Source organism: Nerophis ophidion, linkage group LG12, assembly GCF_033978795.1.
Source record: "Nerophis ophidion isolate RoL-2023_Sa linkage group LG12, RoL_Noph_v1.0, whole genome shotgun sequence".
NCBI lineage: Eukaryota > Metazoa > Chordata > Actinopteri > Syngnathiformes > Syngnathidae > Nerophis > Nerophis ophidion.
Genome location: NC_084622.1, coordinates 8,204,548 through 8,225,048, shown reverse-complemented (window position 1 = coordinate 8,225,048; position 20,501 = coordinate 8,204,548). Strand labels below are relative to the sequence as shown.

General features: G+C 40.7%; 1 protein-coding gene across 2 annotated transcripts in view; it reads right to left on the bottom strand.

Moving 5' to 3' along the window:
- The window catches only part of LOC133562929 (prickle-like protein 1), a 120,056-nt gene that overhangs the window by 16,415 nt on the left and 83,140 nt on the right, over nt 1-20,501 (bottom strand). For both annotated transcript variants that reach the window (XM_061916763.1, XM_061916764.1), the window contains exon 2: nt 9,773-9,989. In XM_061916763.1, coding sequence (XP_061772747.1) covers nt 9,773-9,973 — 201 coding nt within the window. In that variant the 5' untranslated portion in view covers nt 9,974-9,989. The remainder of the gene's footprint in view (nt 1-9,772; nt 9,990-20,501) is intronic.

The following is a 20,501-nucleotide window of genomic DNA, read 5'->3' as shown; positions in this document are numbered from 1 at the left end:
GAAGGCGGTGTACACCCTGGACAAGTCGCCACTTCATCGCAGGGCCAACACAGATAGATAGACAACATTCACACATTAGGGCCACTTTAGTGTTGCCAATCAACCTACATTATCCCAAGGTGCATGTCTTTGGAAGTGGGAGAATATATATATATATATATATATATATATATATATATGCGTATATATATATACGTGTATATATATATATATATATATATATACGTGTATATATATATATATATATATATATATATATATATATATATATATATATATATATACATAATTGACTGAAAGAGCATGCACTCGTCGTGATGATGTCATGTTATAGATGGGGAAAATGCAAGAAATGTAACGCCGAGCGCATATCATTATGTCAAGATAATGGCACTAGCATGTACTTAATTTAAGAATATTTTTCAACATAATGAGCAAAAAGGTCCTTTTTTTTCTACCAAGAAAAGAGCACTTGTTATTAGTGTGAATATACTTATTTCAATGCATTTTGGGGTTCATTGAGGTTACCTAATTTTACTTGTTTTGGAAAGTCTTGACAAGCCAAATTTTCTTGTTCTATTGGCAGATATTTGCTTAGTTCAAGTAAAAAAAAATGTTTTTTCTTGTTTTTGAACGCTGACTTTTAGCTGTGCAGTCTGAGGCACTGCAGGCTTCAGTCCAGACAGAGATGCAGTAGGGAAGTAAGCTCTATATAGTGTCTCTGTAGAACTTGGTCAGAATAGGTGCTCTTTTCATCTGCCGCAAAAAGGGCATGCGCTGCTGAGCTCTTTTTACAGGAGCTCCGCTGTGTACACTGCAAAAAGTCAGTGTTCAAAAACAAGAAAAAAAAATACAAGTTTATGAGTTTGAACATCAAATATCTTGTCTTTGTAGTGCATTCAACTGAATATGAGTTGGAAAGGATTTGCAAATCATTGTATTTCGTTTAGATTTACATCTAGCACAATTTCCCAACTCATATGGAAACGGGGTTTGTAAAAACTAGTTCATTGTTCTTAATGGAAAGGCGACAAGGCAACCGCTTGTTACTTTCGGGGTCTACTAGCCGCTCAGGCAAGTCCAGTGGTCTAAAAATGCATTTTCCCATCCATAACATGACATCATCGCACCAAATGAACTATTTCTGTTTAAAATAGTTTGAAATTTCACATGTTAAAATGTTTAAGTAGTAACTGTACTACTATATGAGTATGTATGTTCTATTGTTCATTGAAAATTAAACAGCAAAGTTCATTTCGATGTCATCCGTTTTAATGATGAGACACAATTGTGTCAAAGTCATTTTTTTTTTTCATGCTTGAAATAAGAAATTATTACTTTGAAAAAGCAGTTTTATACTTGTGAGGGTTGATGACACAGCTTTGCAACAGTTGATATTCTCGTTCCAAGCATGTTTTGCTCAATATAGTTCATAACATATCAGCAACAAGCTGTAATATCTTACTGAGATCATTTAGTACCAAAACCCTTAAAATAAGTAAAACACTCTAACATAAAATCTACTTAGTGAGAAGAATGATCTTATCCGAGAGAAAATAAGCAAATATCACCCTTATTTGAGATATTTAATCTTACTTATATTTCAGTTTTTGCAGTGTGGAAGTCTCTGCAGAGTGGTGAGGACCTCTTCCTCCTATCTAGGGAAACGCAAAAAGCCGCCGCCTGACCAGGGCTCAGAAAATCCATAGAGACTCCTTAGACTGTTTTCACTGCTGGACTCTAGAAAGAGGTTCTGCATTCTCAAGTAAAACACTTAAGATCTGCTTAGTGAGAAAAATGATCTAATCAGACAGAAAATAAGCAAATATCGCAATTATTTGAAATATTTAATCTTACTTAGATTTCAGTTTTTGCAATGTGGAAGTCTCTGCAGAGTGGTGAGGACCTCTTCCTTCTATCTAGGAAAACGCAAAAAGCCGCCGCCTGACCAGGGCTAAGAAAATCCGTAGAGACTCCTTAGACTGTTTTCACTGCTGGACTCTAGAAAGAGGTTCCGCAGCCTCAAGTAAAACACTTAAGATCTGCTTAGAATGATCTAATCAGACAGAAAATAAGCAAATATCACCCTTATTTGAGATATATATAATCTTACTTAGATTTCAGTTTTTGCAGTGTTGGGACCAGGTCATATTGTCAGTTATCTGCGCGCCCAGCAACTTGGTGCTGCTTACGATCTCCACTGCTGTGCCCAGGATGAAGAGTGGATTGATTGATTGATTTAAACTTTTATTAGTAGATTGCACAGTATAGTAGATATTCCGTACAATTGACCACTCAATGGTAACACCCGTATAAGTTTTTCCAACTTCTTTAAGTCGGGGTCCACGTTGATCAATTCATGGAAATGATGGCATCGGTAATCCAGTTACATTTGCTTTATTCCTAGTTACGGAAAACCGGGGAAGCGGGTTCTTCATAAATCATCCCGGGTCAACAGGTCAAATGAGTTTTTACAATCATAAGCTTGTCTCTATAGGGACAGGACAATGCACGCCGGTCTTTGGTGGCACTTTGACCTTTTTTTTTTCGGGGGCCGACCACTCGGAGAGTAAACTTTATGAGGGATGGGCCATTACGGCCCGCCAGATAAAGAGGTGGGACGTGCTGGTCTTGTGTGTCAGGGGACTTCCTGCAGCTCCAGAAGGGGAGCGAACAGCAATTTAGCCTGACAATCAAGCCCATCACCACCACCCCGTCGTAAATTATGCACATTTTGACGCCGCTATTACCCCTCATCTCGCTCCACGGGGGCTCGGCTATGTGTTCCTTTCCCAGAATGACGGGTGCAGTAAAGACATTACAGTTGAGCCAAAGAAAAAAAAAAAGCCCTGTATTATTTATTGTTGTCCTCCATCCCCTCCTTGGCGTCCATGTGTGTGGTTCAACACAGAGATAGAGGAACCGGGGAGAGCCGGGTTTAGGAAACATGCCACATTACTCCGGCTGCCCTCCGGGCTCGACTAACAGCCCTGCTTGTGTTTGTGGAGGAAAAGGCTTGTTAAAAAGTCGGCCCCCCAAATTCCCGATCCTGCGAGCAGCAGGATGCTGGACCCACCGAGTCCTCCACAACAGATCTCTGATAATCACAAGCAGACTTGACCAGACTGCAGTTTGTGAAGAAAACCCTCACATCCTGTCTGTTGAGACAAGTTTGTTTTTTCCACCAGGGATCGCTTTAATGTCGGCATTATTTCCACGGACCCGCTTTCTATAAAAACCTTTGGCACATGAACATTGTATTCGTATATGTGTGTATATATATATAGCTCCAGCCTATCTTGCCGATTGTATTGTCCGGGCAAGAAATCTGCCGTTCAAAGGACTCCGGCTTATTAGTGATTCCCAGAGCCCAAAAAAAGTCTGCGGGCTATAGAGCGTTTTCCGTTCGGGCTCCAGTACTCTGGAATGCCCTCCCAGTAACAGTTCAAGATGCTACCTCAGTAGAAGCATTTAAGTCTCACCTTAAAACTCATTTGTATACTCTAGCCCAGGGGTCAGGAACCTTTTTGGCTGAGAGAGCCAAAAAGCCAAATATTTCAAAAAGTATTTCCGTAAGAGCCATATGATATTTTTCTTCACACTGAACACAACTAAATGTGTGCATTTGTAAGTAAGACCAACATTTCTAGGGTATAAGAGGTCTCTTATTCTTTGTAATAACATTGTTATTCTGAAGCTAACAGGGGTGTGCCAGGACAGGCCTCGAAATCAGCGACAGGTGCGTGGATGGTCCACCTGGGCCTTGACCTGTCGCTCTGTTATAAGGAGCAGCCAGTAGGAGAGACGGGGTTGGGGCTGGAGCCAGAGCGCGAGCGAGAACGAAAGACAAAAATACAATTGCTGGACAGCAACTGAGAGACTTATTGAAAAATAAAACAATATTGTAACCCTGAAACAGGCTCTCATTTCGGTGCTTGGTGGTCTGAAGAACCCCCAGAGGGGAAAGCCCCACACTAACCAATAATAAATAAATAACTTCTTACCATTACGCAACTTCTTGAACAGGTGCGGTATTTTTAAGACTGTGATTACAAGTGGAATCATTCATTACTTATCATGTTAAGCAATGTCAGCTCAGATTTATCCGAGAGCCAGATGCAGTCATCAAAAGAGCCACATCTGGCTCACGAGCCATAGGTTCCCTACCCCTGCTCTAGCCTTTAAATAGACTCCCTTTTTAGACCAGTTGATCTGCCGTTTCTATTCTTTTTCGCCTCTGTCCCACTGGAAGGGGTCCGGTCCGGTGGCCATGGATGAGGTGCTGGCTTTCCTGATTCGGGACCCAGGATGGACCACTCGTCCAGAGTTTGGGGTGGTTTCCTGCTGGCTCCACTGTGGACGGGACTCTCACGGTTGTGTTGGATCCACTATGGTTGAACTTTCACAGTATCATGTTGGACCCGCTCGACATCCATTGCTTTCGTTTCCCCTAGAGGGGGGGAGGGGTTGCCCACATATGCGGTCCTCTCCAAGGTTTCTCATAGTCATCATTGTCACCGACGTCCCACTGGGTGTGAGTTTTCCTTTCCCTTATGTCGTTGTGATTTGTGTTGTGGTTTGTGCAGCCCTTTGAGACACTACTGATTTAGGGCTATATAAATAATCATTGATTGATTGATAATGTACTATAACAAAGGAGTTGTAACATACAGTCGTGCTAATAAGTTTACATACCCTGGGAGAATGTATTTCTTCTCGACCATGCAGCCCATTTTTCTTCAAGTGCCTCCTTATTGTGCATCTTGAAACAGCCACACCCCAATTTTTCAGAGAGTACTGTATTTCAGCTGAAGTTATTCGTGAATTTTTATTTTTCATCTCAAACAATTTTACTGGCTGGTGTGGCTGAAATCTTTGCTGGTCTAAATGAATCCCTCATTTTCCATTTCTTAATCAGCGTTTGAACACTGCTGATTGGCATTCTCAATTCCTTGGCTATCTTTTTATACCCCTTTCCTATTTTATGAAGTTCAATGACCTTTTCTTGCAGATCGTTCGACAATTCTTTTGCCTTCCCCATGACTCGGAATCCATAAACATTCGTGCAGATGCAATGGTCTGCCAAACAAACATGTCATAGGTGCGGATTGGAACCCCTCTTCCATTCATGCTTAATGGTTGTGTGAAGCTATTTATTGGCAAACAACTGTATTTATTCTTTTCAATTAAAAATGACAAAAGAAAGTACCCAAATGACCCTGATCAAAAGTTGACACACCCCAGTGACTTTGATCTGATAACATGCCCAAAAGTTGACAAAAACAGGTTCGAATGGCTCATCAAGGTTCCAATCCTCACCTGTGACATGTTTGTTTGTAATTGATGTGTGTGTATGAAAGGTCAGTGAGTTTCTGGGCTTCTGACAGACCATTGCATCTTTCATCCAGTACTGCACGGATGTGTCTGGATTCCGAGTCATGGGGAAGGCAAAAGAATTGTCAAAGGTAATTGAAAAGTTAATTGAACTGCATAAAACAGGAAAGGGGTATAAAAAGATAGCCAAGGAATTGAGAATGCCAATCAGCAGTGTTCAAACGCTGATTAAGAAGTGGAAAATGGGGGATAAATTTAGACCAGCAAAGATTTCAGCCACAACTGACAGGAAAATTGTTCGAGATGAAAAAATAAAAATACACGAATAACTTCGGCTGAAATAGAGGACTCTCTAACAAATTGTTGTGTGGCTGTTTCAAGATGCACAATAATGAGGCACTTGAGGCGGTATAGCTTGGTTGGTAGAGCGGTCATGCCAGCAACTTGAGCGTTGCAGGTTCGATCCCTGCTTCAGCCATCCTAGTCACTGCCGTTGTGTCCTTGGGCAAGACACTTTACCCACCTGCTCCCAGTGCCACCCACACTGGTTTAAATGTAAAATTTAGATAGTGGGTTTCACTATGTAAAGTGCTTTGAGTCACTAGAGAAAAAGCGCTATATATTCACTTCACTTCACTTGAAGAAAAATGGGCTGCATGGCCGAGAAGAATAAATTCTCCCAGGGTATGTAAACTTATGAACACAACTGTACATCTATTAACAATCTTATAGGTGTGTTTAGTGGGACAGGCCAAAGTCAAGTCGTAGTTTATGAATTAATTTTTGTTTCTGTGCGGCCCGGTTGCAAATGCGTCACGGACTGCTACCGTTTTCCGGACCGGTGGCTGGGGACTGGTCAATTTCGGTCTTTCAACAATCGCTATTTCTTCAGAATCTAAACATATATTAATGTACTATATATAGACTATCATTTGTGCACTCTTGACAAGTGATGCACTGAAAATGAGATCGTCTTAAATAGACTTTGCTCACCGAAACCGGATCCACTTCCTGGCAACTGTATTTTTCTGGCGTGACGTAGCTCGCCACAAGATGACGAAAAAGTCACATTCCGGTCGCATTGGATTCAGACTAGGGTTGTCCCAATACCAATATTTTGTTACCGGTACCAACATTTATTTAGAAACTCTTCGATACATTTCTAAATAAAGGGGGCCACAAAAAAAAGGCATTATTGGCTTTATTTTAACAACATTTTAGCGTAGAAAGCATTTAAGTCTTATCTTAAAACTCATTTGTATACTCTAGCCTTTAAATAGACCCGCCTTTTTATACGAGTTGATCTGCCATTTCTTTTCTTTTCTACGCTGCCCCCCTCTTTTTTGTGGAAGGGGGCCATGGAGGAAGTCCTGGCTGTCCAGAGTCAGGACCCAGGGGTGGACCGTTCGCCTGTTCTTGGCGGTCTTGAGTTTCCAATCATTTCTACAACTCTTATTTTTTTGTGATTGGAGCACATACTTGTTGGTCACAAAAAACATTCATGAAGTTTGGTTCTTTTATGAATGTATTATGAGTCTAGTGAAAATATGAGCAAATCTGCTGGGTCAAAAGTATACATACAGCAATGTTAATATTTGATTACATGTCCCTTGGCAAGTTTCACTGCAATAAGGCGCTTTTGGTAGCCATCCACAAGCTTCTGGTTGATTTTTTTGACCACTCCTCTTGACAAAAGTGGTGAAATTCAGCTAAAGTTGTTGTTTTTGTTTTCTCCAGAGGTCTTATCTTTTTCCATGTGAGGTCAGGTGAAACAAAAATGTAGCTGTTTGGCCACAATACCCATGTATTTGTTTGGAGGAGAAAAGGTGAGGCCTTTAATCCCAGGAACATCATACCTACCGTCAAGCATGGTGGTGGTAGGTTTATGCTCTGGGCCTGTTTTGCTGCCAATGGAACTGGTGCTTTACAGAGAGTAAATGGGACAATGAAAAAGGAGGATTACCTCCAAATTCTTTAAGACAACCTAAAATCCTCAGCCCGGAGGTTGGGTCTTGGGCACAGTTGGGTGTTCCAACAGGACAATGACCCCAAACACATGTCAAACTTGGTAAAGGAATGGCTAAATCAGGCTAAAATTACGGTTTTCCTGACTTAAAGGCGTGGACAATGCTGAAGAAACAAGTCCATGTCCGAAAAAAAACACATTTAGCTGAACTGCACCAATTTTGTCAAGAGGAGTGGTCAAAAACTCAACCAGAAGCTTGTGGATGGCTACCAAAAGTCCCTTATTGCAGTGAAACTTGCCAAGGGACACGTAAGCAAATATTGCTGTATGTGTACTTTTGGTCACATTTTGAGTAGACCCATAATAAATTCATGAAAAAAAAAAACTTCATGAATATTTTTGTGACCAACAAGTATGTGCTCCAATCACTCTATCACCAAAAAATAAGAGTTGTAGAAATTATTGAAAATTCCAGACAGCCATGACATTATGTTCTTTACAAGTGTATGTAAACTTTTGACCACGACTGTACATCCACTTATACTTTATATTACTCTACTTTACTTTCACATAAAACAACACTTTTTTATTTTATTTTGTAGTGTTAGCGACTAGCGATTTCCTCCTGGTCTATTTCCTTAGTTTTTACTTTATTAAAGTGCACATGCAAGTGATGTGGAGGCCACATTGGGCCCCCTTTGTGAAAAATCAGATCCAAAAATAAAAAAAATCAGATCTGGCCCACTTTGGCCTGCAGTATAAACATAGTCTATGTTTACCTTTTAAGCTGATTGAGCTTTTCTGAATTGTGTTGTTCTGATCTTCCGTGAGGGCTCGCTTCCTTTCTCTGAGACCTCAACTGGCCGAGCATCATTTATCTGGGCCAACCACTCGCCGAGTCAGGAATGAGAATGAGGTCATTGCTGTTTTTATCCTCCATCCAGGGGATATTCAGCGTACGTGGGAAAAAGATAATTTCGCAAGAATGGCGCTCAACTGAGTGTAGGCTAAGAAAAATGTTGACCATATTTTGAACTGAGTATGAATATTTATAAAAGTCTGGCATGAGAACACCTCAACCTGAATAACGACCCGCCTCATTGAGGATTGGTTGTGTCGGCGATTAATTACAGAAAGTATTCACAAAGCTTCACTTTTTGTGTTACAGCCTTTTTGTCCTCAAAATTCTACACACAACACCCCATAATGACAATGTGAAACTTTTTTTTATTTTATTTATCTACACATTTATGAAAAATAAAACACAAACTAATCACATGTACATAAGTATTCCCTTTGTTTATGCAGCAATTACAGCTTCAAGTCTTTTTGAATACGATGCCACAAGCTTGGCACACCTATCTTTGGGCACTTTCTCTCTTTCCAGCACATTTCAAGCTCCATCAGGTTGGATGGGAAGTGGATGTTTTCATCCGGGATGTCTCTGAACATTGCTGGATTTTGTTTTAGTCGAGTCAGGGAGGTGACCAAGACCATGGTCACTCTGTCAGAGCTACAGGATTCCTCTCGGGGTGGTATAGCTCGGTTGGTAGAGCGGCCGTGCCAGCAACTTGAGGGTTGCAGGTTCGATCCCCGCTTCCGCCATTCTAGTCACTGCCGTTCCTCCCAGTGCTATCCACACTGGTTTAAAATGTAACTTAGATGTTGGGTTTCACTATGTAACGTGCTTTGAGTCACTAGAGAAAAAGCGCTATATAAATATAGTTCACTTCACTTCTGTGGAGAGAGGTTCAAGCTGTATGGTAGAGTGGCCAGACGGAAGCCATTTCTTAGTAAAAAAACGTTTGCAAAAATGTACCTGAAAGACTCTTAGACCATGAGAAATTATTTCTCTGGTCTGATGAGACAAAGGTTGAAGTCTTTGGCGTGAATGCCGCTGCATGTTTGGAGGAAAACCATGGCCAATACCATCCCTACTTTGAAACATTGGTGGTGGCAGCATCATGGTTTTCAGCGGCAAAAACTGGGTGAGAGTCAGGATAGAGAGAAAGATAAATGCAGGATTGTACAGAGACATGCTGGATGAAAACCAACCCTTCTCATCCAACATAATGGAGCTTGGGAGGTGCTGCAAAGAGGAACGAGTGAAAGTGCCCAAAGATTTAGAATTCAAAAAGACTTGAGGCTGTAATTGCAGCCAAAGGTGCATCAAGAAATAATTGAGCAATGCTTATGTACATGTGATTTTGTAGTTTTTGATTTTTAATACATTTGCAAATAAAAAACCCCCACAATGTTTCACATTGTCATTATGGGGTATTGTGTGTAGAATTTTGAGGACAACAACCAATGAGGCTGTGTAACATAAAAATGTGGGGAAAGTGAAGCGCTGCGAATACCGTACATGAGTGTAAAAATCAAGGGGTCATTCTTAGACATCCCTCAACTAGCCCTAAAACCCAAAGCCTCGTTTCCACGATCGGCAAAGTTGGTTACAGCATCTTTGTTCACCTGCTCAGGGCGAAGACCGGGCGGTACCCAGGCGTACTCCTCCAGCGCGCAGCCCGAGTCATCGTCCGAGGTGGAACTGCGCTGGAAGCCGGACGTCAGTTTGCTGACTTTCTGCTCCATGATCAAATCTCTCTGGCGCGCCCCTCCTCCGCCCTGATAGCCCACCGCCGCCGCCACCACTGTTGCGCCCGCCAGGCTCATCAGACTCTGCTTCTCACTAGACACAGGAGAGAGGGAGGGGAAGAAGTCATGATAATGACATTTGTATCCGGCCTTCAAAAGTCTGTGAAGTCACTCACAAAGAACAAACTGCTGAGAGCCTAACGTAAGGGGTCGGCAACCCAAAATGTTAAAAGAGCAATATTGGACCAAAAATACAAAAAACAAATCTGTCTGAAGCCGCAAAAATTTAAAAGCCTTATGTAAGTGTTAAAATGAAGACAACACATGTAAGTAATTGTCTCAGAGGGTTAGATACCTGCTGGAAATTATTACTAAAGGTATACATGTGTGTGGAGAGGCGGAGCTGGCAGGGCACGCCGGAGCCCCGCCCAAGATGGCAGCGAGGAGGCCTGCCCTGCCTCGCTGTCGGACTGCCGGCCACACCTCCTCGCCGGGATCTTGCAGCGGGCAGCGGTGTGCCTTGCCTCCATACTTGCCAACCTTGAGACCTCCGATTTCCAGAGGTGGGGGGCGTGGTCAGGGGCGTGTATGAAATACTTGACTTTCAGTGAATTCTAGCTATATATATTTATTTTATTATATATATATATATATATATATATATATATATATATATATATATATATATATAAATATATATATATATATATATATATAAATAAAAGAAATAGTTGAATTTCAGACGACATCTAAAAAATACACAGTAATAAAAACACAGTTGTCCTACTAATTGTACTGTGCTTGCTGGTTACTAAAAAAACAAAACAATTACCTTTCATTTGAGTAACCTTTTTTCTGCCATTTGCGTACTGGCGAGAGTCACTTGCCGAAATTGCCGTCAGGTGCGCAAGACCACATTCATCATTGGCCAATCAAAAAGCAACCCCATAACGCTATAGCCAACATTCACCAGGAGATGGCGACAGACAACATAGAATCACTCTATTACAGACGGCGTCGCCATGGCTGTAAGTTCCTCGTTCTTCTGCTTCGTCTCCTTGTGTGTGCAGTTTTTTATTAAAATCCGTAGATGTTGTAACGTGATTGGGCAGGCAAGCTGTTTATATAGTGGGAAAGCGGACGTGAAAACAGGCTGTCCCCACTCTGGTCCGCGGCATCCAGCTCCGCTGAATTTCGGGAGATTTTTGGGAGAAATTTCCTGATGGGTGCTGGTTGGCGCCTTGCATGGCAGCTCCCTCCATCAGTGTGTGAATGTATGTGTGAATGGGTAAATGTGGAAGTAGTGTCAAAGCGCTTTCAGTACCTTGAAGGTAGAAAAGCGCTATACAAGTACAACCCATTTATCATTTATTTATTTACAAATATAATGTTGAAATAACATGCTATTTGACAACATTGATTTGATCATTGAAATGTGGTCAATTCCCAACCAATATTCTACAACACAAATGCAACGTTGAAACAACATGCTTTTTGACAACATTTAATCAATGTCAGGATGTGACGTTGATTTCACCATTGATACGTGGTCATTTCTTAACCAATATTGTACAACACAAACACAACGTGGAAACAGCGTACTTTTTGACAACGTTTAATCAATGTCAGGTTCTGACGTTGATTAGGCCATTGAAATTTGGTCATTTCCCAACCAATATTCTACACCACAAACATAATGTTGAAACAACATGCTTTTTGACAACGTTTAATCAATGTCAAGTTCTGATGTTGATTTGACCATTGAAATGTGGTCATTTCCCAACCAATATCCTACAATACAAAAACAACGTTGAAATAACATGTTTTTTGACAACATTGATTTGATCATTGAAAATTGGTCATTTCTCAACCAATATGCTACAACACAAATACAACGTTGAAACAACATGCTTTTTGACAACATTGATTTTATCATTGAATTTTGGTCATTTCCCAACCAATATTCTACAATACAAATACAATGTTGAAATAACATTCTTTTTGACAACATTGATTTGATTATTTAAATGTGGTCATTTCTCAACCAATATTCTACAATACAAATACAACGTTGAAACAACATGCTTTTTGACAACGTTTAATCAATGTTGGCTTCTGACGTTGATTTGACCATTGAAATATGGTCATTTCCCAACCACTATTCTACAACACAAATACAACGTTGAAACAACATGCTTTTTGACAACGTTTAATCAATGTCATGTTCTGATGTTGATTTGACCATTGAAATGTGGTCATTTCCCAACCAATATTCTACAACAAAAATACAACGTTGATTTGATCATTAAAATTTGGTCATTTCCCAACCAAAACTCTACAACATTAATACAACGTTGAAACAACATGCTTATTGATGTTTAATCAATGTCAGGTTGTGATTTTGATTTAACCATTGAATTTTGGTCATTTCCCAACCAATATTCTACAACAAAAATACAACGTTGAAAAAACATGCTTTCTGACAACGTTTAAACAATGTCGGGTTCTGACGTTGATTTGACCATTACTTATATAAGACTTTTCAAGCCATTTTGATGGTAGGCTAATATAACTAATACAGACACTTACATCATGTGTTGTCTTCATTATAACACATATATAAGACTTTTAAAGTAATTTTGATAGTAGGCTAATATAACTAATATAGACACTTACATCATGTGTTGTCTTCATTATAACACGTATATAAGACTTTTAAAGTAATTTTGATAGTAGCCTAATATAACTAATATGGACACTTACATCATGTGTTGTCTTAATCAAAACACATATATAAGACTTTTAAAGTCATTTTGATAGTAGGCTAATGTAATTAATATAGACACTTACATCATGTGTTGTCTTCATCAAAACACATATATAAGACCTTTAAAGTCATTTTGAGAGTAGGCTGGTATAACTAATATAGACACTTACATAATGTGTTGTCTTCATTATAACACGTATATAAGACTATTAAAGTCCTTTTGATAGTAGGCTAATATAATTAATATAGACACTTACATCATGTGTTGTCTTCATTATAACACGTATATAAGACTTTTCAAGTAATTTTGATAGTAGGCTAATATAACTAATATAGACACATCATGTGTTGTCTTCATCAAAACACATATATAAGACTTTTAAAGTCATATTGATAGTAGGCTAATATAATTAATATAGACACTTACATCATGTGTTGTCTTCATCATAACACATATATAAGACATTTAAAGTAATTTTGATAGTAGGCTGGTATAACTAATATAGACACTTACATCATGTGTTGTCTTCATTATAACACATATTTAAGACTTTTAAAGTCATTTTGATAGTAGGCTAATATAATTAATATAGACACTTACATCATGTGTTGTCTTCATCATAATACATTTATAAGACATTTAAAGTAATTTTGATAGTAGGCTAGTATAACTAATATAGACACTTACATCATGAGTTGTCTTCATTATAACACTTATATAAGACTTTTATAGTCCTCAATACGAACGATTCCGCACTCAGGTTGCATTTATCCAACCAGAACACCATCAGAAAGTGTCATAATTATTGGCCAAGATAGACGATCACAAAATAAATAGTTGACAACGGATGCATAAAAGTGGTAAAAACAATATGTTTTTAGGAACTCGCTGTCTCTCTCTTCGAACCAAAATACCCCAAAAAACTGCCAGAGCCAAAATCCTTGCCCCCTTTAATATTCTACACCAAGGCAGTAGAAGACTGGTAAGATCACGGCACGATAACTTAAATATAAAGACAACTTCAGATTGTTTTCTTTGTTCAAAAATACAACAAGCACATTCTGAAAATGTACAAATCATAATGTTTATTCTATTCATTTATTATTTATTTTTGTACACTTACATGTTGTAGTTAGTAGTATTCTACCTTAATTTTTCGTCATTTATACTTTCTGAATAAATTACGTGATAATACTCATCAGTCAACTCATTGGCATTAATGTTCAATTTATCAAGATAAAAAAATAATATAAAAATAAAATTACAGGATGTTATTTATGGAGTTTGATAATTTTCCTCGACTGGTGCAATAACATCATGTGGTTTATTTTTATTTTTTTACATATGTAGCCTCATCTACAAAGATACAAAGAATTGCTATTGCGACATCAAGTGGACACATTTAGAACAGCAGTTTCTTTCATTCCAAAATGTTGGCGCATTTTCAAAGTTAGCAAACTCGTCCGGCGGGCCGTAGGTTTGACACCCATGTTCTGCACGCAATAATATGGTTCAGAAAATGTCGACTTTGATTGCACAAAACCTTTGAAATTGCCACAAATGCGCCACACCTGAGACGGACTAGAGTGGAAGCCATGGCGTGGCGCGGTTGGGAGAGTGGCCGTGCCAGCAATCTTAGGGTTTCTGGTTCAATCCCCACCTTCTAACAACCTCCTCACATCCGTTGTGCCTTTGGGCAAGACAATGTGGGAATAGTGTCAAAGCGCTTTGAGTACCTCGAAAGTAGAAAAACGCTATACAAGTATAACCCATTTTCCATTTATTTCCGTAAACACTGCAGCACGTGTGACGTCATGTCCGCATGCGGGTCGGATTGCATTCACATCAGAAATCCCTTTTTTTTTTTTTTTTTTTGGTAGTATGAACGGTCACTAAAAAGATGAGATTTGACCAAATAATCTGAATTGGACCCTGCAGTGCGAATGTAGCCTCGCACTCATGCTACATGTTCATAGTTTGAGCTATTTAGCTGTATTTCTTTTTTAAATAGCAGAAAAAAATCTATCATTTCTTGAAATGGGGCAGCACGGTGGAACAGGGGTTAGTGCACGTGCCTCACAATACGAAGGTCCTGAGTTCAATCCCGGGCTCAGGATCTTTCTGTGTGGAGTTTGCATGTTCTCCCCGTGGCTGCGTGGGTTTCCTTCGAGTACTCCGGCTTCCTCCCACTGCCCAAAAACACGCACCTGAGAATAGGTTGATTGGCAACACTAAATTGGCCCTCGTGTGCGAATGAGGTCTGTGTTTCTGTGTTGGCGCTGTGATGAGGTGGCGACTTGTCCAGGGTGTGCGACGCCTTCCGCCCGAATGCAGCTGAGCTAGGCTCCAGCAACCTCCGCGTCCCCAAAAGAGACAAGCGGTAGAAAAATGGATGGATGGATGGATTTTCTGAAATGGAGTTACACTGATTAGTCTAGGAATCGTTTCACTCCCTTGTTAAATGTACCATGACTTAAAGGGGCCCTGTTATGCAAAACCCATCTTTTCCTATCTTTGTGTTTGGGATCTGCATAAGTCCTGGAAATTTGAATTCGAACGGCTTTCCTTCACACTTCCGCTTATCGAACCGTTTGGAATTGGCTCTGCCCTCTGACGTCAGTGGATATGCCCATATATGGTATTAATATATAATTAATAATAATAATAATAGTAATAATATATATTCGTGTCCTGGGCATGACGTTAAAGTGCATCCGGCAGTGGAGGCTCCTCTATGGAGGACCTTAACCCCTTTACAACTGTTACCCTAGGTGCCCCTTGGCAGAGGCCTAGTACCTAACTGCCCCCTAGCCAGGGATATGGTGAAGACCTCAACAGCGGAGCAGGCGGAAGACGGTAGATTTTAAGAACTATCACTACGGCTACGACGGCGGAAGAAGGCTGCAGCAGAAAAGGGTGCCCAGTCATCTTGGACTCTGACCCGATTCTGTCAAGGATCGTGTGGTGTCTGTCCGTGCACCAGTCTCCCCACGATAAACAAAGTCACGTGCAGGCATCCTCCATAAAGGGATACACCCCTACCAGGAGGATCGTCATACTCGTTCTAGTGACCGCCGATGATGATGATTTTACCCAAAGTCCGCCATTGTATCCAATAAGCTCCTTCTCTTTCACCATCCTCTTGTCGTGGGGCAGACCGTCTCGTACGTGCACGTGCACCCTCCGGTGGTATTTCTAATATAAAGCAGCGTATGATTTTAACTTTTATCTATAAGTAGACTCGCTCTGGAGCATACTTGCAAACCCTTCCGATTTTCCCGTGAGACTCTCGAATTTCAGTGCCCCTCCTGAAAATCTCCCGGGGCAACCATTCTCCCGAATTTCTCCCGATTTCCACCTGGACACCAATTATTGGGGGCCTTTAGCGTCCTCTCTCACCTGAAACCTTCACCACTTTACAGTCCCATGCTGTCCAGGCGTCCGTTTTTTCCTCCATATTAACATTGTGCCGGCCCAGTCCCTTAATAATGTAGCGTTGGACGGGTTTAACAATGGTCTTTACTCGAAGATGTCAAGAAATGCTGACATGGTGTATGACATTTTGACTGGCTTAACCACACATACGTACACACCAGTGAATGCAATGCATACTTGTTCAACAGCCATACACCTCACACTGAGGGTGGCCGTATAAACAACTTTAACACTGTTCCAAATATGCGCCACGCTGCGAACCCACACCGAACAAGAATGGCGTAACTCAACATAAACACAACAGAACAAATACCAAGAGCCCCTTGCAGCACTAACTCTTCCGGTACCCTACAATAACATTTACGGCTTTTGGAGCTCAGTGCACAACTGCACACACAACAAGAAAGAGACAAAGCGGAAGAACGAAGACGAGACATGGCGACGACGAATAATAATAATAATAATAAGAAGAAGAAGTACGCTTCCAAAGTGATTGTAAAAAAAGAATTTCATTTCATCCAAGACAGCTCGAAGGGGAATGGGTATGTTGCCTGCGCCTCAACCCCGAATTCGAAGGTCTCAAGGTTGGCAAGTATGCTATGGAGGCGCTAAAACTACAACATGGATGGTGGGGAGAAGACGCCGTCCAAGGTGAGCCACGTAAATAAGACCGCCCACAACGCGACTTGAAGACGGTCCGTAAAACATCATCCATGCAACATTTTGACCACCATCACATGTTATGTAGACCACAATGAAGTTTTTAGACCAGGGGTGTCAAACTCATTTTAGATCGGGGGCCACATGGAGAAAAATCTACTCCCAAGTGGGCCAGACTGGTAAAATCACGGCACAATAACTTAAAAATAAAGACAACTTCAGATTGTTTTCTTTGTTTAAAAATAGAACAAGTACATTCTGAAATTCTACAAATCATAATGTTGTTGGGGTTTTTTTAAGCTTACATGTTGTGGTTACTAGTATTCTATCAACTTGTCATTATTTATACTTTCTGAATAAATGATGTGATAATGTTTATCAGTCAGCTCATTAGTCTTCATTTTCAATCTATAAAGATAAAAAAAAATAATTTCAAAATCAAATTACAGGATGTAATTTATGTAGTTTGCTTATTATTGCACTAATATACAACGAAAACTTTAACCTTAGTCCTAACATAAATAATAAATATAAATCGTTTGAGGTGCTTACTATGAAGTCTGTCACACCGCTGCCTCTACACCTGGCTGTTATCTACCGCCCCCCAGGGCCCTATTCGGACTTTATCAATGAATTCTCAGAGTTCGTTGCTGATCTAGTGACACACGCCGATAATATAATCATAATGGGGGACTTTAATATCCATATGAATACCCCATCGGACCCACCGTGCGTAGCGCTCCAGACTGTAATTGATAGCTGTGGTCTCACACAAATAATAAATGAACCCACGCATCGCAACGGTAATACGATAGACCTAGTGCTTGTCAGGGGTATCACCGTCTCCAAAGTTACGATACTCCCGTATACTAAAGTATTGTCCGATCATTACCTTATAAAATTCGAGGTTCAGACGCATGTTCGTCAAACTAATAATAATAATAACTGCTATAGCAGCCGCAACATTAATACGGCCACAACAACAACTCTTGCTGACCTACTGCCCTCGGTAATGGCACCATTCCCAAAGTATGTGGGCTCTATTGATAACCTCACTAACAACTTTAACGACGCCCTGCGCGAAACCATTGATAACATAGCACCGCTAAAGTTAAAAAAGGCTCCAAAAAAGCGCACCCCGTGGTTTACAGAAGAAACTAGAGCTCAGAAATTATGTAGAAAGCTGGAACGCAAATGGCGCACGACTAAACTTGAGGTGCACCATCAAGCATGGAGTGATGGTTTAATAACTTATAAACGCATGCTTACCTTAGCTAAAGCTAAATATTATTCAAATCTCATCCACCGTAATAAAAACGATCCTAAATTTTTGTTTAGTACGGTAGCATCGCTAACCCAACAAGGGACCCCTTCCAGTAGCTCAACCCACTCAGCTGATGACTTTATGCAATTCTTTAGTAAGAAAATTGAAGTCATTAGAAAGGAGATTAAAGACAATGTGTCCCAGCTACAACGGGGTTCTATTAACACTGATACGATGGTATATACGGCGGATACTGCCCTCCAAAATAGTTTCTCTCGTTTTGAGGAAATAACATTAGAGGAATTGTTACAACGTGTAAATGGAATAAAACAGACAACATACTTACTTGACCCTCTTCCTGGGAAACTGATCAAGGAGCTCTTTGTATTATTAGGTCCATCAGTGCTAAATATTATAAACTTATCACTCTCCTCGGGCACTGTTCCCCTAGCATTCAAAAAAGCGGTTATTCATCCTCTTCTTAAAAGACCGAACCTCGATCCTGACCTCATGGTAAACTACCGACCGGTGTCTCACCTTCCCTTTATTTCAAAAATCCTTGAAAAAATTGTTGCGGAGCAGTTAAATGAACACTTAGCGTCTAACAATCTATGTGAAACCTTTCAATCCGGTTTCAGGGCAAATCACTCCATGGAGACAGCCCTCGCAAAAATGACTAATGATCTATTGCTAACGATGGATTCTGATGCGTCATCTATATTGCTGCTCCTCGATCTTAGCGCTGCTTTCGATACCGTCGATTATAATATTTTATTAGAACGTATCAAAACACGAATTGGTATGTCAGACTTAGCCCTGTCTTGGTTTAACTCTTATCTTACTGATAGGATGCAGTGTGTCTCCCATAACAATGTGACCTCGGACTACGTTAAGGTAACGTGTGGAGTTCCCCAGGGTTCGGTCCTTGGCCCTGCACTCTTCAGCAACTACATGCTGCCGCTAGGTGACATCATACGCAAATATGGTGTTAGCTTTCACTGTTATGCTGATGACACCCAACTCTACATGCCCCTAAAGCTGACCAACACGCCGGATTGTAGTCAGCTGGAGGCGTGTCTTAATGAAATTAAACAATGGATGTCCGCTAACTTTTTGCAACTCAACGCCAAAAAAACGGAAATGCTGATTATCGGTCCTGCTAGACACCGAACTCTATTTAATAATACAACTCTAACATTTGAGAACCAAACAATTAAACAAGGCGACACGGTAAAGAATCTGGGTATTATCTTCGACCCAACTCTCTCCTTTGAGGCACACATTAAAAGCGTTACTAAAACGGCCTTCTTTCATCTCCGTAATATCGCTAAAATTCGCTCCATTCTGTCCACTAAAGACGCTGAGATCATTATCCATGCGTTTGTTACGTCTCGCCTCGACTACTGTAACGTATTATTTTCGGGTCTCCCCATGTCTAGCATTAACAGATTACAGTTGGTACAAAATGCGGCTGCTAGACTTTTGACAAGAACAAGAAAGTTTGATCACATTACGCCTGTACTGGCTCACCTGCACTGGCTTCCTGTGCACTTAAGATGTGACTTTAAGGTTTTACTACTTACGTATAAAATACTACACGGTCTAGCTCCATCCTATCTTGCCGATTGTATTGTACCATATGTCCCGGCAAGAAATCTGCGTTCAAAGGACTCCGGCTTGTTAGTGATTCCCAAAGCCCAAAAAAAGTCTGCGGGCTATAGAGCGTTTTCCGTTCGGGCTCCAGTACTCTGGAATGCCCTCCCGGTAACAGTTCGAGATGCCACCTCAGTAGAAGCATTTAAGTCTCACCTTAAAACTCATTTGTATACTCTAGCCTTTAAATAGACTCCCTTTTTAGACCAGTTGATCTGCCGTTTCTTTTCTTTTTCTTCTATGTCCCACTCTCCCTTGTGGAGGGGGTCCGGTCCGATCCGGTGGCCATGTACTGCTTGCCTGTGTATCGGCTGGGGACATCTCTGCGCTGCTGATCCGCCTCCGCTTGGGATGGTTTCCTGCTGGCTCCGCTGTGAACGGGACTCTCGCTGCTGTGTTGGATCCGCTTTGGACTGGACTCTCGCGACTGTGTTGGATCCATTGTGGATTGAACTTTCACAGTATCATGTTAGACCTGCTCGACATCCATTGCTTTCCTCCTCTCTAAGGTTCTCATAGTCATCATTGTCACCGACGTCCCACTGGGTCATTATTGTCACCGATGTCCCACTGGGTGTGAGTTTTATGTGGGCCTACCGAGGATGTCGTGGTGGTTTGTGCAGCCCTTTGAGACACTAGTGATTTAGGGCTATATAAGTAAACATTGATTGATTGATTGATTTTCCTCAACTGGTGCACTAACATCATGTTGTTTATTTTTTTTTTTACATATGTAGCATCATCTACAACATGGGTGTCAAACTCTCGCCCGCGGGCCAAATTTGTCCCGCCGTGTAATTTAATTTGGCCCTTGAGGCAATATTAA